This window comes from Hippopotamus amphibius, chromosome 16 (assembly GCF_030028045.1).
Source record: "Hippopotamus amphibius kiboko isolate mHipAmp2 chromosome 16, mHipAmp2.hap2, whole genome shotgun sequence".
In the NCBI taxonomy this organism is placed as follows: domain Eukaryota; kingdom Metazoa; phylum Chordata; class Mammalia; order Artiodactyla; family Hippopotamidae; genus Hippopotamus; species Hippopotamus amphibius.
The window spans coordinates 53806055-53829879 of record NC_080201.1 but is presented as its reverse complement, the minus strand read 5'-3'; the positions used below and the strand labels follow the sequence as shown (position 1 = coordinate 53829879).

At 47.1% G+C, this 23825-nt stretch overlaps 2 protein-coding genes across 5 annotated transcripts; one reads left to right on the top strand and one right to left on the bottom strand.

The window, feature by feature from the left end:
* Positions 1-2173: 2173 nt before the first annotated feature.
* On the bottom strand, positions 2174-5142 carry ZNF575 (zinc finger protein 575). Of its 3 annotated transcripts, none has more exons than XM_057711602.1 (4): positions 4632-5142; positions 4211-4353; positions 3700-3811; positions 2174-3230 (listed from the first exon to the last, which is right to left on the bottom strand). In XM_057711602.1, exons 3-4 carry the CDS (start codon positions 3779-3781, stop codon positions 2572-2574), a joined length of 741 nt encoding a protein of 246 aa, XP_057567585.1. In that variant the 5' UTR covers positions 3782-3811; positions 4211-4353; positions 4632-5142; the 3' UTR covers positions 2174-2571. The 3 variants fall into 3 exon arrangements, with proteins under 3 accessions (XP_057567585.1, XP_057567586.1, XP_057567583.1); XM_057711603.1 differs by having other exon boundaries at positions 3700-3849; positions 4247-4353; XM_057711600.1 differs by having other exon boundaries at positions 4247-4353.
* Positions 5143-9904: 4762 nt separating this feature from the next.
* ETHE1 (ETHE1 persulfide dioxygenase) lies at positions 9905-23413 on the top strand. Of its 2 annotated transcripts, none has more exons than XM_057711598.1 (7): positions 9905-10059; positions 10480-10624; positions 10789-10937; positions 20547-20676; positions 22350-22439; positions 22812-22928; positions 23212-23413. In XM_057711598.1, exons 1-7 carry the CDS (start codon positions 9979-9981, stop codon positions 23262-23264), a joined length of 765 nt encoding a protein of 254 aa, XP_057567581.1. In that variant the 5' UTR covers positions 9905-9978; the 3' UTR covers positions 23265-23413. The 2 variants fall into 2 exon arrangements, with proteins under 2 accessions (XP_057567581.1, XP_057567582.1); XM_057711599.1 differs by lacking the exon at positions 9905-10059 and adding an exon at positions 10236-10357.
* Positions 23414-23825: the final 412 nt, after the last annotated feature.

Here is a 23825-nt window from a genome sequence, read left to right as displayed (position 1 = left end):
AAGCCATCTCTCATTCCATCCTCCACACCTTTCAGATCTGAGCTCAAACAGTAGCTCCTCAAGAAGTCCTTTCCTCACCCTCTATATCTACCAGTATGTGCCAGGTATACACTCATAATACTACATCTCTATCATAGATGTAACTTGGTTTGCTTTTGTTGTAACTTGGTTTGCTTATGATCAGATTTACCAGTCTTTTCCTCTGCGAGCTGTACTTTTTGTGTCTTAAGGATACTTTCTCTGCCCCTGAGGGTTACTAAGATATTCTCCTGTATTTCCATCTAAATGCTCTAGAGTTTTGTGTTTCAAACTTAGACATTAAATCACTAGAAACTTATTTTTGTGTATGCTCTGAGGTAGAGAGCTGTATTCGTTTCTACGCTGCAGTAACAAATTACCAAAATTGTAGCCTTTAAACAACACAAATTTATTTTCTTATAGTTCTCGAGGTCGGTAGTCCAAAATCAGTCTGAGTGGGCTTAAGATCATGGTGCTGGCTGAGCCATGTTCCTTCTTTTTAAACTTATTTTTATTTTTAATTTAATTAATTATTTAGAATTTTATCTTGCTGTGTTCCTTCTGGAAGCCTTAGGGGAGAGTCCCTTTCCTTGCCTTTTCTAGCCTTTAGAAGCGGCCCGCGTTCCTTGACTCGTGGCCACACATCACTCCAGTCTCTGCTTCCATTGTCACATCTCCCCTGACTCCTCTGCATCCCTCTTTCCCATGTAAGGACGCTTGTGATTACATTGGGCCCCCTGGGATAGTCAGGATAAGCTCCCCATTTCAAGGTCCATCATCACATCTGCAAAGTCCCTTCTGCCATGCGGGGGCCAATATACTGGTTTTGGGGATAAGGACATGGACATCTTTGGGGGACCATTCTTCTGCCTGCCCCAGGGTTTCATTTAATTTTCTTCCCCATCTCTGAGTTCATTTACTGATTAGTTATCCTTTCCCCACTTGTCTGCAGCAGGGGCCGGCAAACTACAGTCCATAGGCAGAATCCAGTCCACCTAGTGTCTCTGTAAATAAAGTTTTATCAGAGCACGGCCACACTCATCCACGTATCATAAGGCATGTGTCTGCCTTTGCGCTACAACAGCAGAGCTGGGGAGTTATGGCAGATACTGTAGGGCCTGCAAAACCTAAAATAAATCTACCGTCTAGCCCTTTACAGAAAGTTTGCCAACCTCTGCTCTACAGATGGGGACTGTTTCCTGTTAGGACCTCGTAAGCACAAGTCTGTTTCTGAGCTCACAGTGCCCTCCCACTAGCCTATTCCCAAGCCAGCACCACCAGCCTCATTACTTCAGCTTTGTAATAATTTTTGGTGTGAGGGGAGGCAAGGCTCTCCTACTTGTTTAAAGTGGACTTGGCTTCTTTACCTTGTTTTTGCCACTACTTGGTTGGTGTCCACCTCCCTCACTAGACCAGGTCTGTCCTGTTCACTGCTGTGTTCCTGACACCCTGTGCAGGGCCCCGCACACAGTACCTGCTTAATTCATATCTGTAGAACAAAGCGCAGTCCAATGTTAGCTCAGTCATCCTTGTTTTATAGCCGGAGAAACAGGCTCCAGGAGGGGAACCATCTTTACCAAAGAAGATGCTTGTAAAGGCCTTATAATACTCTCATTTGGGAATTCCCTGGTGGTCCTGTGGTAGGACTTGGTGCTTTCACTCCTGTGGCCCTGGTTCGATCCCTGGTCAGGGAACTAAGATGCCACAGGCTGCGGTGTGGCCAATTTAAAAAACAAACAAAAAACCCTCCCATTTTATGGATAAGGCATCTGAGTCCAAAGAAGTGACAAAGCTTATCCAAGGCCCTGCAGCTCTTAAGTAGTGTGGGTCAGGGCTGGTTCCAAAGTTTGGCCTTTAAAATTTTTTTATACTGTTTGTATACACAGTTCTTGCTTTTATAATTTAGTATATCTTGGGAATCCTTCCATATCAGGACATGTAGAGCTGATTTTTTTTCCCTTACAGCTACATCTTCCACTCTGTGGCTGCACTGTAATTCCTTAGCTGGTCCCCTATTGATGGGCACTCAGGTTGTTTCCCCCTGTGGCCACTGCCATTGTATTGCAGTGAACATCCTTATTCTTATACCTTTTTTCCCCACGTGTTTATCTATAGGATAAATCCCTAGAAGCAGAAGAGTTGACATGAGACTATGTGCATTTAAAATTTTTTATACAGACACTCAAAGGCCAAAGTGGAGGCTCTAAGTTAAACACACAACGATGAGAGCCTGTCTCCCCACACTCCTCAGCAGCGCATGATGCTAGCAGGCGGTTAACCTTTCCCATATGAACAGGTGAGAAAAACCGGAGCCAGGGCTTTCAAACCACACCTGCAGTTCCGTGGTTTGGGGCCCAGTGCTGACTCTGTGGGTGATGCTTTGCTTTCCCCGATGCCTTCCCTTCCTCCTCTTTGTAAGTCTGAGTGCAGTGCGAGGCCAACCTCCCTTCCGGCTACCTGGAAGAGGCAAGTCCGTACCGCCTGGCTTAGAGATGCCACCTCTTTATTGACCGGGGCTGGCAGTAGAGGGAGCCAGTGAGCCAAGGGGAGGGCTCACTCCCGCTCCCCCGGGCTCTCGGCCTGGTGGTGGCTGCGCTGGTGAAGGAGTAGGAGGCGTCTCTGACCAAACGCCTGGCCACAGCTGGGGCAGTGATGCCGGGCTGTGGCCTGGCTGCCCGGCGCCGTCGGGGGGTCGTGACAGAGGCGATGGGCGGCCAGTTTGGAGGGGAATGAAAAAGCCTTGGGGCAGTGCGGGCAAGGATAGGGGCGGGCGTCGGTGGCATGGTGCGTGTGGCGGTGGGCCGCCAGCTTGGAGGGGTAGCAGAAGGACTTGGGGCAGTCGGGGCACGGGTAGGGGCGGGCGGGCGCGTGGGTCCAGAGGTGGGCTGCCAGCTTGGAGCGGTGGCCGAAGGCCTTTGGGCAGTGCGGGCACGGGTGCGGGCGGGCGCCGCTGTGCGTGAGGCGGTGGGCCGCCAGCTTGGAGGGGTAGGAGAAGGCCTTGGGGCAGTCGGGGCACGGGTGGGGGCGGGCGCCGCCGTGTGCCAACCGGTGCGTGGCCAGCTTGGACGGATACGAGAAGGCCTTGTCACAGTCAGGGCAGCGGTGCGGGCGCTGGGGTGGGGGCCGACGGCGGGGTCGGGAAGGCGCCCCCGCGGACGTGGCGGGCCCTGGAACCGACTGGGTGGGCTTCTGCGGCGGGCCTGGGTCCGGAGCTACGGGACAGGAGGGTTGCTGGGCTCCAGGAAGCAGCCGACGCCGAGTCTAGACCAAGCTCCCGCTCGATCTTGATATTCTGGTGTATCTGGACACCTCAAGGGTCATACTGAGATTCCCCAAATGCCATGTTCCTGCCCTTCACCCCCTGCCATGCATCACCCTAAGGGGCTCCAAGGGGTAACTTCGCTGGAACCCCAGAGCTAAGGCTTCCTCAAAGCTACTAGAGTATCCGTTTCTAGTATCTTCCCAAGTGATCACCCTGAAATTCCGCATGTCATCTCCCCTAGAAATGAGGGGTCCCCCAAAGACAACCTGGAGGATTCCCCAGAACGTCTTGTTTTGGGGACCCGAAATGGTTATCACTCTGGGCCTTCAAACTTTCACCCTGAGAGTCCCTCAATATGTGATTCTCTTGACCCTATTTCCTGGAGAATGCCCTCTACCCACAGGTGGAGCCGCCCTCACCTTCTCCTTTGGTCACAGGCTCCTTGCCAGTGGGACTAGGATCGGTGCCCCCGGCCGCAGACTGCGCGTCTCGCTCCAGCATCTTGCTGGCGCAGAAACCTGGAGGGAGGGCCTAGGGCGGGAGAGGGGCCGACGCCAGTGGTTACCAGGCTGTTGGGGATAGGACCGAGAGCCTATAATCAGGGGTCAGTATATTTAGGAGCAGGGACTATTTACCTCTGGGGTCCTATAAGGCGAGGGTGGGCGGAGCCTGTGGGCACAAGGGCCGGGGTTATGCAAACCCGACCCAGAAACAGTTTATTTGGAACTTAGTCCAGCGTTTGAGCCTTCCAGCGGAGTGGGCGGGGCCTCCATAACTTTAACTCCCAGCCGCCCGGAGCTCCGAGCAGACGGGGCCTAAGTCCAGAGTGGGCGGAACCGGCCGTGGAACCTAAGACGGGGACAGGTGGAGCTATACTAACAAGAGCCAAAGTCGGTTGCTCAGCAACTCTGTCCCAGGGGAGGGGCCTACCAGCTCAGTGGGCGGGGTTCACAGCTGTGGCTTTACCCGGTTCTAGGCTTAGTCTCAGTCCATTGACGCCGCGTGAACTGCCTTCTTGTCGTTAAATTTCAACCCCCGCGTGGAGGTGGAGCCGTGCAGGGTAGAGGGGAGACCTGGAGGAAGACACAGAGCGTGGCTCGTGTGTTGCGATCCAGAGACCCCTAATGGACTTCTCCCTCGAAGTCCCAAACGTACGAGCCTTCACGCACCCCTTGGGATCATGGCTTTCGGGCACCAATGCACCCTCCCAAGGCTTAGGCGCCAGTGCAGCCCCTCCCGGAACCTATGCATCAGGACCCCAATCGATCCCTCTCCGGGAGTTCTGGCGTCCAGCCCCCAATCCACTTCCCGAAGACCCAGGTGCCTGGGCCCGGACCCCTAACCCCCTCACCTGTGGACGGCCCCTCCCTGGGGGCGGGGCTCCGGGCCCCTCCCTCGGCGGCCGCAGCCACTGCGGCGCTGCCTTCGGACGCCGTGGAGCTGCACCGCCCGGCGCGCGCCCTGCGACGGGAGGGCAGGGGAGGGAGCGCGCGCGAGCCGCTGGGCCCAGCCTCATTTCCAGTCCCCCCTCCCACGCCGGGCCGGTGGGGGCGTCAGTTCGCATGCGCAGTCGCGGCCCGCGGAGGCTGCTGCGGGGGAGAAGGCATGGAAGGAGGGGGCGGGTGCGCAAGGCAGGCGAGTTGCTGAGCAAGCGCAGAGCTACGGGCCAAGGGACCGGCGGAAAGCGTATCGCGGCCGGCGGGGCCTACGGTGGCTGACTGGAGCCAAGCACGTGCAAGCGTTGCCACGGGGAAACCTAGCTCAAGAGGTCTCTGAAACAGCTTCCCTTTTCCATGTCCCCCTTTTCGAGCATTCCGCTCGGAGCTTGAGTTCCGCCTCCTGCATCAGTTTCAAGAGCCGGCTGCCTATTCTACTCCTCAAGGCATTGGCACAAAAAGGCTAGCCATTTCCTCGAGAGAGGGCGGGAGTGGCACGGGCTCAGAGCGAGCTGATGTGCAATAAAAGACACGTTATTTGCACAGCGCCCGGCACTCCTCGCCACTGGGTGAATCCGGATCCTCAGCCCCTCCCACCCCAATGCTGCAGCCCTGGCGCGGGGAGGGCGGCGGTCTCCAGGTGCCCGGGCCCCTTCTTCCCCGCTGGAGCTCTTGGAGGCCCGGGGTGGCTGGCTTGGCACCCTTTCCCCGGCATGTGACGGTGCACCTTCCCGCCCCGTACAGGAATGACCGTGAAGTGCCCATAAATCACCCCCGCATGGGTGGGTCTTCAGTCTGATAATCCACAAGGTCTGGCGAACCCTGGGAGCCGCGGGAGTTATACGGAAGGATTATTTGGGCTCATTTCCCCACCCACTCCTCCCAGATGATTTTGAAACTATATGCCAGACCTCATATTACATAAAAATCTTTTTATTACACTTGGCTCGTTTCGATCAGTATTTAAACAAGATCAACACGTTGAATGTGTTTGCTTTGACTCTTCAGTGGCTTCTTCATTGACATTTTAAAAGGTTCACTGGTTGCTGCATGGAAAGTGGATCACAAGAAGCTAGAGTGGAAGAAGCCAGGGAGGCGGCTGTTATATATTAATTATATTAGTAATTTTAAGAAATAATATAACTCTATAATAATTATATTATTAATTACAACATCTGATATTATATGTAAGAAACTGTCGAGTGTTTTATATACGTTCATTCATTTAATTCTGACCGCAGTTTTTCAAGAGGAGGCCCTACTATTATCTCCATGGCACAGAAGATAAAAATGAGGCACTAACACTTATCCAAGATCACTCAGCCAGGAAATAGCAGGGCCAGGATTGGAACCCTTGCAGCCTGACCCTGGAAGCCGTGTAATTTGCGTTTATTCTTTGCTGCCTCTTTCACTGGGACAGAGGGCATGATGACGAAAAAGTGATCTGATTAGAGAGGTTAACTCAACAGGGCTTAGTAATGAATTGGGAGGAAGCAGCAAGAGTAGGAAGGAGTCACGAATAATGATGAAATAATGATAGCCACCTCCCTGAGAGCAGGACACCCGAGCAATTGTTCTGTGCCACGTGCTCTCCCAAACTCTTTGCATGTGTGAACTCGTTGATTTTTTGTTGAAGTATAGTTGGTGACAATACTATATGTCACAGGTGTACAATCTAGTGATTCACAATGTATAAAGGTTACACTCCATTTATAGTTGTTGTAAAATGTTAGCTATAGTCCCCCTGTTGTACAATATATCCTTGTAGCTTATTTTATACCTAATAGTTTGTACCTTTTAATCTCTTACTCCTATCTTGCGCTTCCCTCCCTGCCAACCACTAGTTGGTTCTCTATATTTGAGTCTACTTCTTTTTTGTTATATTCACTAGTTTGTTGTATTTTCAGATTCCACATATGTGATGTCATACAGTATTTATCTTTCTCTGTCTGACATTTCACTTAGCATAACGCCCATGTTGCTGTAAATGTCGTCCTTTTTATGGCTGAGTAGTATTCCATTGTGTATATATGTATATACCACATCTTCTTTACCCATTCATCTGATGGGCACTTAGTTTGCTTCTGTATCTTGGCAATTGTAAACAATGCTGCTATGAACATTGGGGTGTATGTATCTTTCTTTTTTTTTTTTGGCCTTGCAGCTTGTGGGATCTTAGTTCCCCAACCAGGGATTGAACCTGTGCCCCCTGCAGTGGAAGCTTGGAGTCTTAACCACTGGACTGCCAGGGAAGTCACCACATGTATCTTTTCTTAAATCTTCATAGTGAGGGAGGAACTGTTTTCAACCACCGTTAACAGATGAGAAAACAGAAGCCCAGAAGTGTTGAGTTTTGAGCCCGAGGTCACACACTTGGGAACGGTGATGCCAGTTTCTAAATCTTAGGATCTCTCACAGCTGACTCTACAAAACCCCCAGAAGGTGTACAGGCCTTCAAGGGGCAGGTAAGCATCTAGCAATCCTGCAAAAACAATTAGGAATGGGCCCCAGGGGTGGGGAGGTCTTATTTGGGGGACCCTCACAGTAGAGTGTGCCTGAGGGTCCCCGTTTTCCTGGCTTCTCTCTCCCGTGAGCTCCTGGCAATCCATGTTCCTCTCCTTGTTTTAGCCCTGATGTCTTCATCTCTTTCCCCCACCAGCCACACTGAGGACTCACCTCTGGGTCCCCAGCTTCACCCAGCTTGAGCCAGACATTTAGGGGACCTCAGTGTGAGGAATAACTGAGCCAAGTTCTCTCCTTGAGTCTGAGCTTTTCTTTCTGCCTGTTTCTATCCTCTCTGGGTGTTTCCCTGTTCTGAGAGATTCTCTCCTTCTTCCTGCACATTTCTCCCCTCTCTAATGCTCCCCACTCCCCACATCTCTTCCTATCCCCACCATCTTCTAGAATCTTTTTTTTTTTTTTGGCTGCGTTGGATCTTTGCTACTGTGCACAGGCTTTCTCTAGTTGCTGAGAGCAGGGGCTACTCTGCTGCAGTGCGTGGGCTTCTCATTGTGGTGACTTCTCTTGTTGCAGAGCACAGGCTTTAGGCACACAGGCTTCAGCAGCTGTGGTGCGCAGGCTCAGTAGCTGTGGCGCACAGGCTTAGTTGCTCCGCAGCATGTGGGATCTTCCTGGACGAGGGATCGAACCCGTGTCCCCTGCATTGGCAGGTGGATTCTTAACCACTATGCCACCTGGGAAGTCCTAGAATCTTCAAGCATGTCTTTGTGACCATATTTGTGTAACGAACACCCAATTTCAACTCTGTATCTCTCCATGTATCTCTGAAAGTCTCTCCAGATCTCTCTGTCTCTCTCTCTCTCTCTCTCTCTCTCTCTCTCTCTGGTATCACTGAGTCTCATCATCCTCGTCTCTGAGTGGCTCCCTGGGTCTCTCCCCTGATAAAGCCCACCAGGAATACACTAGAAGTCTGGCACAGTTGGTTTTGTTGATTTGCTGTAGCTAATGGGAGAGAACCGCAGAGGGATCACGGACTGTCTCCCCAAACACAGGGAGAGTTACAGTCTTCCCTCGGTATCCACAGGGGCTTAGTTCCAGGACCCCCATTGATACCAAAATTGGCAAATGCTCAAGTCCCTTATATAAAATGGTTTGGTACAGTTGGCCTTCTGCATCTGTGACAGAGTGACTTAGACCCTCCAGATGAGAGTGGTATGCCTTATTCTCACTGTTGATATGATGCGAAAGAGCAAGCTTTCAGACAGCCCATGACTAGACATTGTCTCAACTCTAGGTCCTTGGTGTAAATGAACAAAAGCCGTTTTTAGAGGTTCACATTTCAGCCGAGGCCAAATGATTCCCAACCTGGTTTTGCAAGACATCATGGAAAATTTTTTTTTTTTAATGAATTCTTCCTGGGAAGAGATAAACATTCCTGATAAAATACTTAAGTGATTTTTAAATAAAGTTTAATGGGGTAATCTGTTGTTCTGGGACCAGGTACTCACCCAACAGTCCCTCAAGACATTAATGACACTGAACCAAACATTTTTTCTCTCTAACAATGAGGGTCCAACCACCTGCTTTTCCTATAAAATGGCCCTGGGGCTATGAGTATTGGAGTCTCTTGTTGGGTTTCTACTTCTCCAGGGAGAGGAATCTGTGCTTCTCCCAGTGTGTCTCCTTCGCCCTTTGAGTATCTCCCTGTTCTTTGTTTCTCTGGCTTTTAAAAAAATTAATTTAATTTTTATTTTATATTGGAGTATAGTTGATTTACAATGTTGTGTTAGTTTCAGGTGCACAGCAAAGCGATTCAGTTATACATATACACACATATCCATTCTTTTTGAGATTCTTCTCCCATATAGGTTATTACAAAATATTGAGTAGAGTTCCCTGTGCCGTACAGTAGGACCTTGTTGTTTATCTATTTGATATATAGTAGTGTGTGCATGTTAATCCCAAACTCCTAATTTATCCCTCTCCCCCCCACACACACCTTTCTCCTTTGGTAACCATAAGTTTGTTTTCAAAGTCTGTGAGTCTGTTTCTGTTTTGTAAATAAGTTCATTTGTATCATATTTTAAAATTCCACATATAAGTGATATCATATGATATTTGTCTTTGACTTACTTCCCTTAGTATGATAATCTCTGGTTGCATCTATGTTGCTGCAAATGGCATTATTTCATCTTTTTTTGTGGCTGAGTAATATTCCATTATATATATATATACCACATCTTCTTTATCCATTCCTCCATCAATGGACATTCAGGTTGCTTTCTATTACATTGTAAATGTACTATTTACAGTGTCTTGTCTATTGTAAATAGTGCTGCAGTGAACATTGGAGTGCATGTATCTTTTCGAATTATGGTTTTGTCTGGATACATGCCTAGGAGTTGGATTGCTGGATCATATGATAGCTCTATTTTTAGTGGTTTAAGGAACCTCCATACTATTCTCCACAGTGATTGTACCAAGTTACATTCCCACCAACAGTTAGGAAGGTTCCCTTTTCTCCACACCCTCTCCAGCATTTATTGTTTGTAGACTCTTTGATGATGGCCATTCAGACGAGTGTGAGGTGATTGTTCTTTGTTTCTCTGGGTCTTACTGTCTTCTCCATCTCAGAATGGTCCCCAGCCTGGCTCCACTCCGCCCCTCCCTGTGCCCCAGGCACTCGCGGCCCCTTTAAGGCGGGCCCCGCCCCCTCCCCGCCCTTCCAGGGATGCGCCTTGGGTGCACTCGGCTTCCGCAGGCATTCGGCCTCCGCTCAGTCCCCACTTGGCCTCCGGCGCGATGGCGGGCACTGCACTGAGGGTTGCAGGGCGGCAGCTTAGTCAACACAGAGGGTCTGGAGCCCCCATCCTCCTACGGCAGGTTCGCTTTGGCTGGACCGGGGAGCGAGATTGCTGGGTGGCGGCAGGGGCGGAACTCCGGGGACCTTTAAACCCGGAGAGGTACCCAGGCCCGGAAGCCTCGATCTTTGAGGAAAGGGGCGTGGGGCTAGACTCTTGCGTTCTTTTAAAGAGGAGTTATCTGCGAGTCCCTGGGGCCGGACTCTTGATTCCATTGCAGAAGAGGATGACGGGGACCCAGATTTGGGGATGAATTAAAGTTGGGACTCATTGGTTCAGACGGAGTAAGGTGCCGGGGTCCCAGACTCCTGACTCCTGGGGTAAAAAGGGGCTGGGGCTTCTGCTTCTGGATCTTAGGAATAGAATCGAGTTGAGGCCTGGACTCCTGGGTCCACAGGGAGTCTGATTCTGGGCTCTCACCTGTTCCCCACCCCTTTCCCAGATGTTTGAGCCCAAGAGCTGCACATACACTTACCTCCTGGGTGACAGAGAGTCCCGAGAGGCCATTCTGATCGACCCGGTTCTGGAGACAGCGCATCGGGATGCCCAGTTGGTCAAGGAGCTGGAGCTACGGCTGCTGTATGCTGGTCAGTTTGGGGGCCCGGCTCCTTGGCATGAGGGGGCGGTACCGTAGAGTGGAGTGGAAAGCTAGGGGCCGGGACTTCTGGGTCTGAATGAAGAGGGGGCTGGGGGCTGGGAGTCCTGCTTCCTCTCTGTGCCCTCCTTGACTTGGCCCTCCTCTCTCTTCCAGTGAATACCCACTGCCATGCGGACCACATTACCGGCTCCGGGCTGCTCCGGTCCCTACTCCCCGGCTGCCAGTCTGTCATCTCCCGCCTTAGTGGGGCCCAGGCCGACTTGCACATTGAGGATGGTGACTCCATCCACTTCGGGCGCTTCGTGAGTTGGATGCTGGGTCCCCAAGAGGATGGTGGCCTGGACTTCTTGGACTAAAGGGAAGAGGGGATTGGGGGCCTGGACTCCTGAGTCCTGGGATAAGGAGGGGCCGCAGGCCTGGGTTCCTGATCCCCGAGTTTCTGTCTCTGGGAGAAAGACACCATAAACCTAGGTGAAAAACTAAGCCAAGAGGCTCTGCAGGCGTATTTCTGGCTGAGCCCCTTAAGTCAACAACATTTATGGAGTTTCCTATAACCTTAGGGCAGCTCCTTTGGCCTGCTGTCTCATAAAATATGACTGGGAGCTGGAATTCCAAGGTCGTGGCTGAGGGAGGGACCCAGCCCTGTCTTCCCAGAGCCACTGTTGGAGGAAGGCACATCCAGTTTCCCAGAGCCAGGACTAGGGTGAGACAAGAGAGGTGCCTTGCGTGTAGCATTTAAGGAGGAGGCACTCATTTTCAGGGTCATGCAAAGGCAGGGCTGGCGCCTTCTCGTGGGCGCCTCCTTAAATGTTGCGCCCTATAGGAGACTGCTTGCCTAACCCTAACCCCAGCACTGCTATTGCCTCACACAGGAGTGGTCGGAAGGTTCCTACCTCCTCTCCTTTCTTTGCCATGAGCAGAGTCAGAAGGTTTCTGGCCAGAATTTCATCCCAGGGCAATATGGTGGGTGAGGAGGGTGCTAGGGGAAGTTGCTCTCAGAGGGAGGGGAAACAGCCGGCAGGACTTTTTTCTGACCAGAGTTGCTAAAGACTTAAAGAGTTTGGCTGGCTTTGGGTACAGAATGTCACATGACAGGGTGGGGACTTGGCCGCCAGGTTGGAGAGTTTTGTTAAATGGGGCCAGTTGAACTGAGAGCGTTTTGTGGAAATGAAGGCTGTGTGTGGGATCAGAGGGTTTAGCTCCACTGGTTACATCTTTATTTCAAGCCTTTTTCTGGAAGCAGGTTTAAAAAAAAAAAGCATTGTACATTTAGGTACACTGTACATAATAAGCAGGTGCTGACAAGCATTTCTTGGGTTGAGAAGCCTTAGAGGTGTTAGGAACGGTTGGAGTTTTGTGTCAAGATGAGCCCTTTGTTAAATTGGATGAGTGATGTTTTCAGTGAGTCAACGTGGAAAGGTTTAGCTGAAGATTTAACTTTAGTGGTTGGTTTTTTAAAACAGCTTTATTGATTTAATTCACAAACCATCCAGTTCACCCATTTAAAGCGCACTATTCAATGACAGTATATTCAGAGTGGTGCATCCCTTACCGCAATTCATTTTAGAATATTTTATCACTCCAGAAAGAAGCCCCACACCCCTTAGCTATCACCCAGTGTGCCCCTCTTTCACTGCTGCGGCTGTAGGCAACCACTAACCTACATTCTGTCCCTATAGACTTGCCTATTCTGTACATTGCATAGCAGTGGTATCGTACTATATGTGGTCTTTGTGAACGGCTTTTGTCACTGACCATAAGGTTTTCAAAGTTCATCCGTGTTGTACCATGTATCAATGGTTCATTTCTTTTTATTACTGAATAATATTCCCTTGTATGGATATATCACATTTTATTTATTCATCCATCAGTCAGTGGACATTTGAATTGTTTCCATTTTTTGGCTATTATGAATAATGCCACTATGAATATTCATGTACAGATTTTTATGTGGATGTACGCAGGTGAGTCAAAAATTATCTGCACTCTGGCTGTAGAATTTATTTTAATTAACTTTTAGAAAAGACAAATACATCATTTTTAGATATAATCTCCTTGCTTTTTAATACACTTTGTCCATCTGTCAACAAGCTTTCGTATTACCTCATTAAAAAATGTTTTAGGCTGTGCTGCAAGCCACGAATGCACCAATGTCTTCACTTCTTCATCAGAAGTGAATTTTTGTCCTCGTAGCCTGATTTCACGGGACCTAACAGGTAGGTGAAAGTCCGGTGGAGCAAGATCAGGACTAGAGGGAGGATGCTTTAACACCTCAAAATGAAGTTTTTGCAGATGTCAACAGCGTGGGCAGAAGTGTGTGGCCATGCACAGCCTCAGATCACAAAAAATGAATCATTGCACGCTGCTTTTCTTTCATGCAGATCACAAAAGGGACATCCATTTTTGCTTGCACCGCAGTTACAAGTGAACTGATATAACTTGTTCACACCTGCACAACAGTGACTGGGGTGACAGTAGCCTTGAACAGAAAGTACTGATACGACATTGTGGCCAACAGAAGTTTTAATATAATCAGAGTGCAGATAATTTTTGAGTCACCCTCGTATATCCCCAGTGGGCCAAATCTGGATGGTTTCATTGTAGAATGGATTTTCTGTTTTCATAAACAATGATTGAGACTTGAACATTCTAGGTCCCATGAGGGGTGGCAGATTTAGAAAGTTAGTCTTGCCTGTTAACTATATTGATGTAGAGGGGATGCTGCCCAAGATACTATTCCCCCAGGTCCCACTTTAGAGATTCTGATTTAATTGTTTGAGGCAGACACAGGAAATCAGTATATTTTAAAGCTCACAGGTGATCCTCATGTGGCCCGCCTGAGGTTTTCAGTGCTTCCTCCTATTTGGAATGAAATATTTGAACTGTGGAACAAGCCTCACTGCCCCCCCCCCCCAAATTTTATGAAAAATTTGAGGCATACAGAAAAGTTGGAAAAACATTTACAACATACACCTCTGTCCATCCATCACTTAATCTTATTTTTTTTTAATTGAAGTATAGCTGATTTACAATATTGTGTTAGTTTCAGGTGTGCAGCACAGTGTCCATCTTATTTTTTGATGAATTTTTAAGTTGTACTTATCAGTACCTGGTCCCCTGAACAGAACAAATTAATTTTTCTTTTCACGAAAGGATGGAAGACGGTTTAGCTGATGAATGTTCAGAGTATTTAGCTACAATGGAAAATGACATTTTGGGTTTTCGAGTTTTGAGGGCGTAGAAACCGCAGTTGGTTACACTAATAGTAAGTGTTTTGAAATAACTGAGCGGAGGAAATGAACTTGGGAACCAAGTGGAAAAGAAGGCGAGCGCTTAACTTGCCACCAGGGGGCAGTGCGGGCCATGGAAACTTCCAGGCCAGGAAGCTGAGCGCTTGCGCTGTTGCCTTTTGTGTTGCGTTTAGCTGATGGGAGTTAGCTTTGGAAGATACCGCTTCTGCGGGAAATAGGGCAAAGAGTAGCTCTGGAGTTGTGTCACGCCCTTGATGTATCATGGAAGGGAGGAAAGAATTTTTGAAAAGAATGTGGGGTTGGGCAGGTCCCACAGAATCCCTGCAGAATATTCTACAGCTGGGAGGATTACGCAACAAGTTTCGGTAACGGTGAGGCTGCGTTAGGTCAATACGTTAGATGCCCCCACCCACGACTTTTTATTTTTAGTATTTTCAAAAGTATAGTAAATCGAAAGAATAAATACCCTCATACCCTTCATCTGATGTTCACCAGTTGCTGACATTTTTACCACGTTTGCTCTCTCTCTCTCGTGTGTATACTTTTTTCCTTCCTTTGCACTTGAAAGCTAAATTGCAGACATTTCCCCTCTAAAGACTTCTAAAAATAACTATGTTTTCCTATATCATTGGTTCTCAAACTCAAATGTTTTGGTCTCAGGATTCCTTAACCCTTTTAAAAATTATGGAGGGCCCTAAAAAGCTTTTGTTTACCTGGGTTCTATCCAGCAATATTTTCAGTGTTCGTCATATGTCAATTACATCTCAATTTAAACAAGAAATAGGAAATTCCCTTGTGGTCCAGTGGTTAGCACTCGGGGCTTTCACTGTGAACGGCCAGGGTTCAATCCCTGGTCAGGGAGCTAAGATCCCTCAAGCTGCGCAGCGTGGCGAAAAAAAAAAGAAAGAAAAGGTAAGTATTCAGATATACAAAACATATTTACTGTATCAGAAGCTGAAACTGAGACTTTTTTTTAAAACACAAGAATACACAAGCACACATTCCATCAGCTGTCAGAGCGATGACATCATCACAAGTTATGGAGCTTCTGGAAAACTCCACTGAACTCTCATGGGAGAATGAGGGTGAGAAAGGGCAAAAGACCTCAGTCACACTATTATGAAAATAGTTTTGATATTGCAGATCCTCAGGGTTCCCTTGACTACATCACTTGGAGAACTATTCTTTTTACAGAATCTTTGTCACGTCTAACAACACAGACAATAATTCTAAAATAGTTCTGAATCTAGTCCATGTTCAAATTTCTCCAAGTGTTCAGGAATCCCTTTTGCAGCTGTTTTTAGGAAACAGGACCCAGTCGAGGTTCATACATGGCATGGGGCTGTTATGTCTATTTAGTCTCTTTATAATCTAGAACAGTTTTGTATCCTTTCTGTCCCATGACATTGACTTTATTTATTTATTTATTTATTTATTTATTTATTTATTTATTTATTTATTTAGCTACATTGGGTCTTCATTGTTCTGTGCGGGCTTTCTCTGGTTGAGGCAAGCGGGGGTCACTCCTCCTTACTGTGCACAGGCTTCTGATTGCAGTGGCTTCTCTTGTTGTGGAGCACTGGCTCTCGGTGTGGGGGCTTCAGTAGTTGCAGCACATGGGCTCAGTAGTTCTGGCGCACGGGCTTAGTTGCTCCACGGCATGTGGGATCTTCCCGGACCAGGGCTCGAACCCATGTCCCCTGCGTTGGCAGGTGGATTCTCAGCCACTGCGCCACCAGGGAAGCCTGACATTGACTTTTGAAGCTTCCAGTCTGTTGTCTTGCAGGATCTCCCACTTTCTGAATGTGTCTGGTTGTCTCTTTCTAGTGTTATTTAACGTGTTCTTGGAAAACTTCTCTTTGCTATTAACTGAAGTAGATTGCAGATATTTCTGTACTGGATAATAATAATAAATAACTTAATAATAGTTAACAAATATTGAGTGTTTGTTTCTCACTTAGCATTGTGCTAAGCTCTGTAAGTGCATTTTCTCATCATATATCTCACAAGAGTTTCAGAATCAAATATCACTTTCTGGCAGCAGGGAGAGGTGGGACCTGTGGCCAGTGTTGGGGTGTGTGCCCTGTTTATGTGAAGACACCCACTACATAATTCAAGTTGATTATTCATTCATGCTTCAGTCTGTCAACTACTGTCCAGCCTTTTTTTTTTTTTAATTAGAAGCTGCAGGTGTACATTTTTGAAAAATCTTTCAAATGTTAAGGATAAAGAACAAATTCAGACTTTTAAGAAGTACCGAGCAGTCCAAACAAAACATTGGTATGGCTAAACCTGGTTCTTGAGCCTCCACTGTGTCTTTTCTGACAAATAAACCTTCCTAACCACATGGTGAGATCAGAAATATTTTCCCTATTTTACAGAGAAGGGAGTGCAGAGAGGGAAAGTGACTTGCCCAAAAGTTACGCTGAGAAAGTGGCTGAGCGAGAATTTGAACCCAGGAGGCCTGGTGGTTCCAGTAGATCAGTGTTTTTAGAATTTTAAAACATTATTGTTTTTATAATATAGCAATTATTGTGTGTTGGGCATTTTATTTTTTATTTTTTTTATTTTTTGGCCACACCATGCAGCTTGTGGGATCTTAGTTCCCTGACCAGGGATCAATCCCAGGCCTGAGGCAGTGATAGCTTGGAGTCCTAACCATTGGACTGCCAGGAAATTCCTTGGGCATTTTTAAAGTGCTTTACATACATGAAATAATTTAATCTTTACAATAGCCCTATGAAATGGGGACAATTATTATCCCCATTTTACAAATGAGCGGAGAAGCCCAGAGAGGTGAAGTAACTTGCCTAAGGTCACACAGCTGGTAATAGCAGAGCCAAATTTAGAAAGCATGTCATCTGGCTCCAGAGACTGCTCTTAACCACTAATCCATGTGCCCTCACCGAGAGAGAAATGTTTTACATCTGATTCAGCACTGAAACCTCAGCTTCATGAAAGACTGGAACCCTTTATGTCTAGCCCACTTTTTTTTGTTGTTCATGGTTACATCTGTGAGATTCATCCATATCGTCACATATAGTTATAGTTTGTTCATTCTCATCCTGTGCCTCAGTTTCCTCATCTGTAGAATGGGGACAGGAATGGTACTTACCTCGTAAGGATGTATGTGGCCTGAGTGAGTTCAGTCATGTCAAGTTGTTAAAAGAGAGCCTGGCACAGGAAAAGGGATCAATCCATGCGTGCTGGGCTCTTAAAGAATAGGTAGACCAGACTGATGGGAGAAGAGGGAATTGCAGGGCCAAAGAGGTGTGGAGAAACCTGGTATTATCCAGACATGACCTTGGGTTTCAGAGTAGCTGGGGAAAGGAGGATGTTATAGGACATTGGGCTGGAAAAGTGGGCAGGCGCCTGAGCAGGGGCTGAGGAGCTGGAACTCTGCCCTGGGGGCAGTGGGAGCCGGGGAAGGATTTTGAGCAGAGAGGGACAAAATTGGATCTGGGTGATAGGAAACCCTCCTCAGGGTCATATAGGAGGTGGATTGGAGGCTGGTAGGCCAGGGAGGAGGCTGGTGGGCCAGGGAGGAGGCTGGTGGTTGGCCCATGCAGGAGAGGCCTGAGACGGGCAGGATTGTGGGGGTTCATAGAGAGGATAAATTCTAGATAGTCCAGAGAAGGGAAAGATAAACAGGGACACTGATCATCAGCAAAGCCACTTGTGACACAGACTCAGTCACTGAGGGCCTAGGGGATCTTGACCCATGTGGCCTGCAGGATTGTGTTCAATTGATATTAAAATTGTGTTCAATTTATACACATAACACAATTATATATACCATATACCATTGACCCTTGAACAACCCAGGAAGTTAGGGGCACGGACCCTCCCCCACATTCAAATATCTGAGTATATCTTACAGTCGGTCCTTCTATCTGCAATTTCTCTGCATCCACAGATTATACTGAAAAAATCCGTGTATATGTGGACTTGCACAGTTCAAACCCAAGTTATTCAAGGGTCAGCTGTATATACTCTAACTACTGGTAGTTTTCAGCTCACATCCTGCTTTTTTAAAGATATTTATTTATTTATTTATTTATTTAGGCTGCACCAGGTCTTAGTTGCTGCATATGGGATTTTTTGTTGTGGCATGCGGACTCTTAGTTGCAGCATGCAGGATCTTTTAGTTGCCGCACGCAGACTTTTTAGTTGTGGCATCAATGCAGGAATCTAGTTCCCCAACCAGGGATCGAACCCGGGCCCCCTGTGTTGGGAGCTCAGAGTCTTACCCACTGGACCACCGGGGAAGTTCCACTACTGATGTCCTTCTGATTGGCCAATACCCATGCTGTAACTCTGGTTAAATATTTTGAACATTACTGCTGAACATCCATCCACATTTTTTGTTCAAAAGACTCCCATGCTTTTTGTTTAGAGAGTATGGAAACATACAGAATAAAAAGTGAAAGATCCTCCCTCTACTACCAAAAGATAGTGTTAATTTGGGGGGCCAGGGGATGTGATTTTTCTCACAGGATTTTGCAAGATTTGTGATTTTCCTTTGCACTTGTTTTGCATTGCCCATATATCCTATTGTAGATGAGCTAAGAAGGTGGTTGGCAGAAAGTAACTGAAAAACCCATACAATGGCTTAAGTAGTGTAATTTTCTCCTGTAGCAGGAGCTTTGGAAGAAGGCAGTTACTCTCTGATTTGGCAGCACCATCATTTGTGGGCTTCTCTTGGCTTTTTTCTTCATGATTGCAAGATGACTGCTGCAGCTCGAACCATCACATCTTGTGTTCAGAACCAGATGAAGTGGAAATGGCAGGTGCCAGTCCCTTTTATAAGGAAGGGAAAAGCTTTCCTAGGAATCCTCAGGAGACTTATTGAGATCTCATTGTCCAGAGAACTGTGCCAGAGGCTACCCACGCTGTCAGGGAGGCCTGGAAAAGTGCTTGACTGGGCATACTGATGCCCAGAACCAAATTGGAGATCTGTAGTGGGGAAGGTTAGAACAGATATTGGGTGTGGAAACAGTCTGCATGTGGTGTCCTCGATAATTAGCAGATGACTGACCTGGACAAGGATGCTAATTGGTGGGAGGGGCCTCTATTAAGAGAGGAGGAGTGATATGTGAGTGGGAACTGATCTTATAAGTGATTGTTAGATCATTGGGGTAATAATTTTTTCTGACAGTTGCTTCCTTGAACTGAGTGTGGGAATTTAGATAATCAGGGCTGCGAGGGCAGTGTTTTTGTGCTCATGTGTCAGGGGTTCTTAACCACAGAGCCTTAGAAGTGGCTTTGAGGGGTGAGAAAGTGTGTGCATTTGAGTTGTTGCTAGATGCTGCTAAACTGCCCCTCTAAAATGGCTATACTGAGTTGTACTCGCATCCCGGGGGAGGAAAGGGATGTGAGTACAACTCAAACACCCTAAGCAACTCTGACAATTGCCAATCTGGTAGGTGAAAAATATGGGTTTTAAAATTTAGATCTCTTCCTCCCTTCCTTTCTTTTAAGGGAGATTAAACATCTTTTCAGATGTTTTTTGGCTATTTGTTCCCTCTACCATGAATTGCCTGGTTTTTTCTTTTGGGGTTCTTATGGATGCTTAGGAGCTGTTTATATATTATGGCTATTCACACCTTATAGTAATTTCTTATACATGCTGCTTAATATTGTCTCTGAGTTCTTTTGTCTTGTCACTCTGATTTTCGTCCTTTTCTATAATGAAGTTAAACCATGTGGTCACATCTGCCCCTGTTTTTCCTTATGGCCTCTGAATTTCCTGTTGTGCTTAGAGAACCCTTTTCTACCTCAAGATTTTATATATATATAAATATATATGTACGTATAAATATTCTATATTTCCTTGTAGAATTGTTTTAGGTTTTTTATGTTTAGATCATTAGTTTATCATGAATTTTGTGTTTAATTTTTGATTATAAAATGACGTTTTAAAAATACGTACATAAATAAAATGACGTATTTATTGTAAAAAAAAAAGATAAAATAGGAAAAACCTAAAGAACAAAAAATATTTGTTAATGAATAATTTTTTTTAAAAGATGACATTGCACAAGCTGTGTAACCTCCTTTTTGCATTTACTGAATAGTAAACATCTTTTCATGCCATTAAATATTTGTGTATAGCATCTTGAAATTTTATTTCAGTGACGTAATTTTAAATGACTTTAGTATTCTGTATTTATATTACCGAGCTTATCTTTTTGTTATTGATTTGCAAGATCTGTCTGTACATAGAGTATCCTGTCTACTCTGTGTGTATGTGTTACAAATATATTTTGTCAGCATGTTAATTCCCTTTAAATTTTGTTTATGTTGTTGCCATTCAGAAACTTCAGATTTATTTAAATTCAAACCATTGATCTTTCCCATAATGATTTATGACTTTTGAGATGAATATTCTTCTCTAACCAGAGAGCATGTATTTATTTGTATGTTTGCTGTTGTCATTGTTTTATGATTTGATTATCTTGCTTTAAGTTTTTAACTCATTGGGAGTTTACTCTGGAGTGAGATTTGAGTCTGGGATCTAACTTAAATTATTTTTTTTTATCAAAAACAGGTTATCTAGTTGTGACCCTGGGGTGGTGTGGGGGCTTCTGAGGTCAGTTTCACTGTGAAAATAAAGCCACAGGCTTATTGGTGACTCTTTGTATTCTCCTTCTCTGCCAGGCCTTGGAGACCCGGGCCAGCCCCGGCCACACCCCAGGCTGTGTCACGTTCGTCTTAAATGACCACAGCATGGCCTTCACTGGAGACGCCCTGCTTATCCGAGGGTGTGGGCGGACAGACTTCCAGCAAGGTCACAAGCCCCTTTCCCCGGCCCAAGATCTTAGTATGGTTATGTGGGTGCCAGGGTTTTAAGTGTCAATTGCAAGAATGAATGAATGGATGTTAGACTTTTAGGGGGTCAGGATTAGATTCAAGGAGTTTAGCTGCTAGTGTGGAGGAGAGTTGGGTTCAGAGGTTGGTGGTTGGGGGACAGTTAGAGTCAAGAGTGTGTGTTAGTTATGTATTGCTGTAAAGCAAATCAACCCAGAACTTAGTGGCTTAATACAATGATTAACATTATCTCACACAGGTTCTGAGAGTTAGGACTCTGGGAGCAGCTTAACTGGATGGTTCTTGATCAGGGTCTTGCATGAAGTTGCAACTAAGCTGCTGACCAGGGCTGCAGTCATCCGAAGGCTTGACTGGGGCTGGAGAATCCACTTCCAGAGCATCTCACTCACCTGGCCAGCGAGCTCTTGCTGCTTGTTGGCACGAGGCCTCACTGCCTCCCAATGCAGACCTCTCCGTAGGGCTGCTTGAGTGTCTTCATGACATGGCAGCTGGATTCTCACAGAGGGAACAATCAGAGACAGACAGACAGACAGAGGGCCTAATTTTTTTTTTTAATGACCTTGTCTCAGATGTTAAACTCTGTTATTTCTGCCATATCCTATTTATTAGATGCAAGTCACTTAGCCCAGACCACTAAGTCAAAGCAAGGGGAATTGTGTCATATTTTCAAGAGAAGAGTTTCAAACTGTTTGTGGACGTATTTTTAACCCCCCCATAATGGATTTAGCTGGTGGAGGAGGGGTGCGGAGGTGGATTCAGGAGTTTAGCTGCTGGGGGCAGTTAGATTTGGCAGTTTAGCTGCTAGCAGGTTGTTGGAGTCAGTGGTTTAATTGTTAGCGGTGGTGTTACATTTGGGGTTTAGCTGCTGGGGGGCCATTAGATTAAGGGGTTTCGCTGCAGGAAGGGTGTTTAGTTTCAGAACCTCAGGGCTCAGCTGCCCGTTGAGTCTGTGTGTGAATGTGGGGTGGACACTAGATCGGGAGGATTTAGCTGCCTTGCAGGAGGCCGGCGAGGCTGGACGAGAGAGAAGAGACAGAGCCGCAGTGAGCGGGCAGTGGGTAACCAGATTCCCAAGCTCCTCTTGCTTCCTCTTTCCTTATCTCTCCATCTTGGTCTCTGTCTTTTTCTCTGAGGCTCCTAATCTCCCATTTATCCATCCCCAGCACAGTCGGGATGGAAGGGTTTAGGCTGAAAAGAAAAGTAGCAGAATGTTCCAGAGAGTTTTGCCCCTGTCTCAACTAAGGACTCAGAGCTTCTTGTCAGAACCATGGCTCTATCCTCCTCGGTCTCATGTCTTCAGTTTCTTACCTTCCAGTCAGTCCACGTTCCCTGCCCAGAATCCTTTCTTGGTAGCCCTAGAGTGAAGGCGCTTGATGCTTCAGGGTCTTATCCCAACCTTCTTTACAGTCAGGCTGAATTCTCACCATTCCCCAACTCTTTGCATATGCTGTTCCACCTGCCCAGAATGCCCTTCCCACTCCTTCTCTACCCAGACAAAGGGCTGCTGGCAGAAAATGAGGCAGAGGGTTTAGCTACAGTGATTTTATCCTCCCATCCTTTTCCTGAAGGGAAGGAGTTTGGGAGCTTCTCTCATCCTGTTACTCCACTGACCTCTAAGTTTTCCCTCCACAGGCTGTGCTAAGACCTTATACCACTCAGTTCATGAAAAGATCTTCACACTTCCAGGAGACTGTCTGGTCTACCCTGCTCATGATTACCACGGTGAGGGCTTCCTGGAGGAGGTGTGGGATTTATATAACTTACTATTTGAAAGGGAGCACCAAACTGCTGTGGCTTGCAGACTACAACTCCCATAAATCCCTCTGGCCAAAAAGATCAAGTGCTTAGGTGTACTGAGTGTGGCTGTAGAAACTAAGATGCCTAGAATTCCAGAAGGCAGAGGCTTTCCTGGGACTTCCTTATAGAACTTAGGGAACTGTGGGAAACTGCATTTCCCATAGTGCCCCTTGAGGAGGGAAAGCAAGCTGTTAGTCCTGGGCCAGAAAGGCACCCTGAGGCCTCCTGGGAAATGTAGTTCTGGGAGACCTGAGGCACTGGACAGCTCAGCATTCCTCCCTCTCTCTTGGGCACTAGGGTTCACAGTGTCCACTGTGGAGGAGGAGCGGACTCTGAACCCTCGGCTCACCCTCAGCTGTGAGGAGTTTGTCAAGGTCATGAACAACCTGAACTTGCCCAAACCTCAACAGATCGGTGAGCAGTTGGGGGTCTGAACTCCTGGGTCTGAGGGAGGAGGGAGCTGGGGTCTAGATTCCTGGGTCTGAGGGAGGAGGTGCTGGGGATTTAGACTCCTGGGTCTGAGGGAGGAGGTGCTGGGGATTTAGACTCCTGGGTCTGAGGGATGGAGGGCCTCAGGGCCAGAACTCTAGTTTCCCAAAGAAGGGCTATTAGGATTTCTGGGTCCCCAGTGGGGCATTGAGGGAGCGGGAGGGTCTGCCTGGGCCCCTTGGTTTCACCCTTGGCTTCTTCCTTTCAGATGTTGCTGTTCCAGCTAACATGCGCTGTGGGATCCAGACCCCCCCTTCCTGACCCTGACTCTCAAGTGTTCGTATCCAGTTAAGAATGCACTAGGAGGGGTGAGGGGAGCGGTGCCGTCACCGGAGCTTCTCTCCTCTTCGCCTCCCTTACCAGCCCCTCAAGCTTCTTAAATAAAAAAATATATATTTTTTTCCTCTGAATCTGACTTCTGTTTTCTGGGGGAACCAGTGGGTTTCTGGGCTGAGGTCCCTGCAGTTAGTTCTGGTCCCTGGACAGGCCAGGGAGCAAAGGCAGCATACAGGTCCTGGGAGCCTGGAAGGAGTAGATTTTCTAACTCATTAAGATAGAAGCAAACAGATATCTGGGGCAGAGTTTCTCAGATCCTTGGATTTAGAACAGTCTTGAATTTAAACCATTTGTCCCATGAGACCCAGAATAAGGTACTTCACTTCTCCAAGCCTCAGTTTCCTCATCTGCAAAATGGTAATAATGATAATAGGGTGTTGTGATGACCCAGTGAGTCCATATGTATGAAATGCTTGGCGCACTGCCTGCACGGCCGATTTCCTATCAGGGTTAACTATTGTTACAATCATTTGGAATGATTTCTCA

Bases quoted from the DNA above. Each gene is read 5' to 3' on its own strand.
- ZNF575 (XM_057711602.1), bottom strand. From the start codon at position 3,781: ATGCTGGAGCGAGACGCGCAGTCTGCGGCCGGGGGCACCGATCCTAGT. The intron at 3,231-3,699 runs GTGAGGGCGGCT...CCTGTCCCGTAG, and splicing joins GCCTGTGACCAAAGGAGAAG to CTCCGGACCCAGGCCCGCCG.
- ETHE1 (XM_057711598.1), top strand. From the start codon at position 9,979: ATGGCGGGCACTGCACTGAGGGTTGCAGGGCGGCAGCTTAGTCAACAC. The intron at 22,440-22,811 runs GTGAGGGCTTCC...CTTGGGCACTAG, and splicing joins CCCTGCTCATGATTACCACG to GGTTCACAGTGTCCACTGTG. The intron at 22,929-23,211 runs GTGAGCAGTTGG...TCTTCCTTTCAG, and splicing joins GCCCAAACCTCAACAGATCG to ATGTTGCTGTTCCAGCTAAC.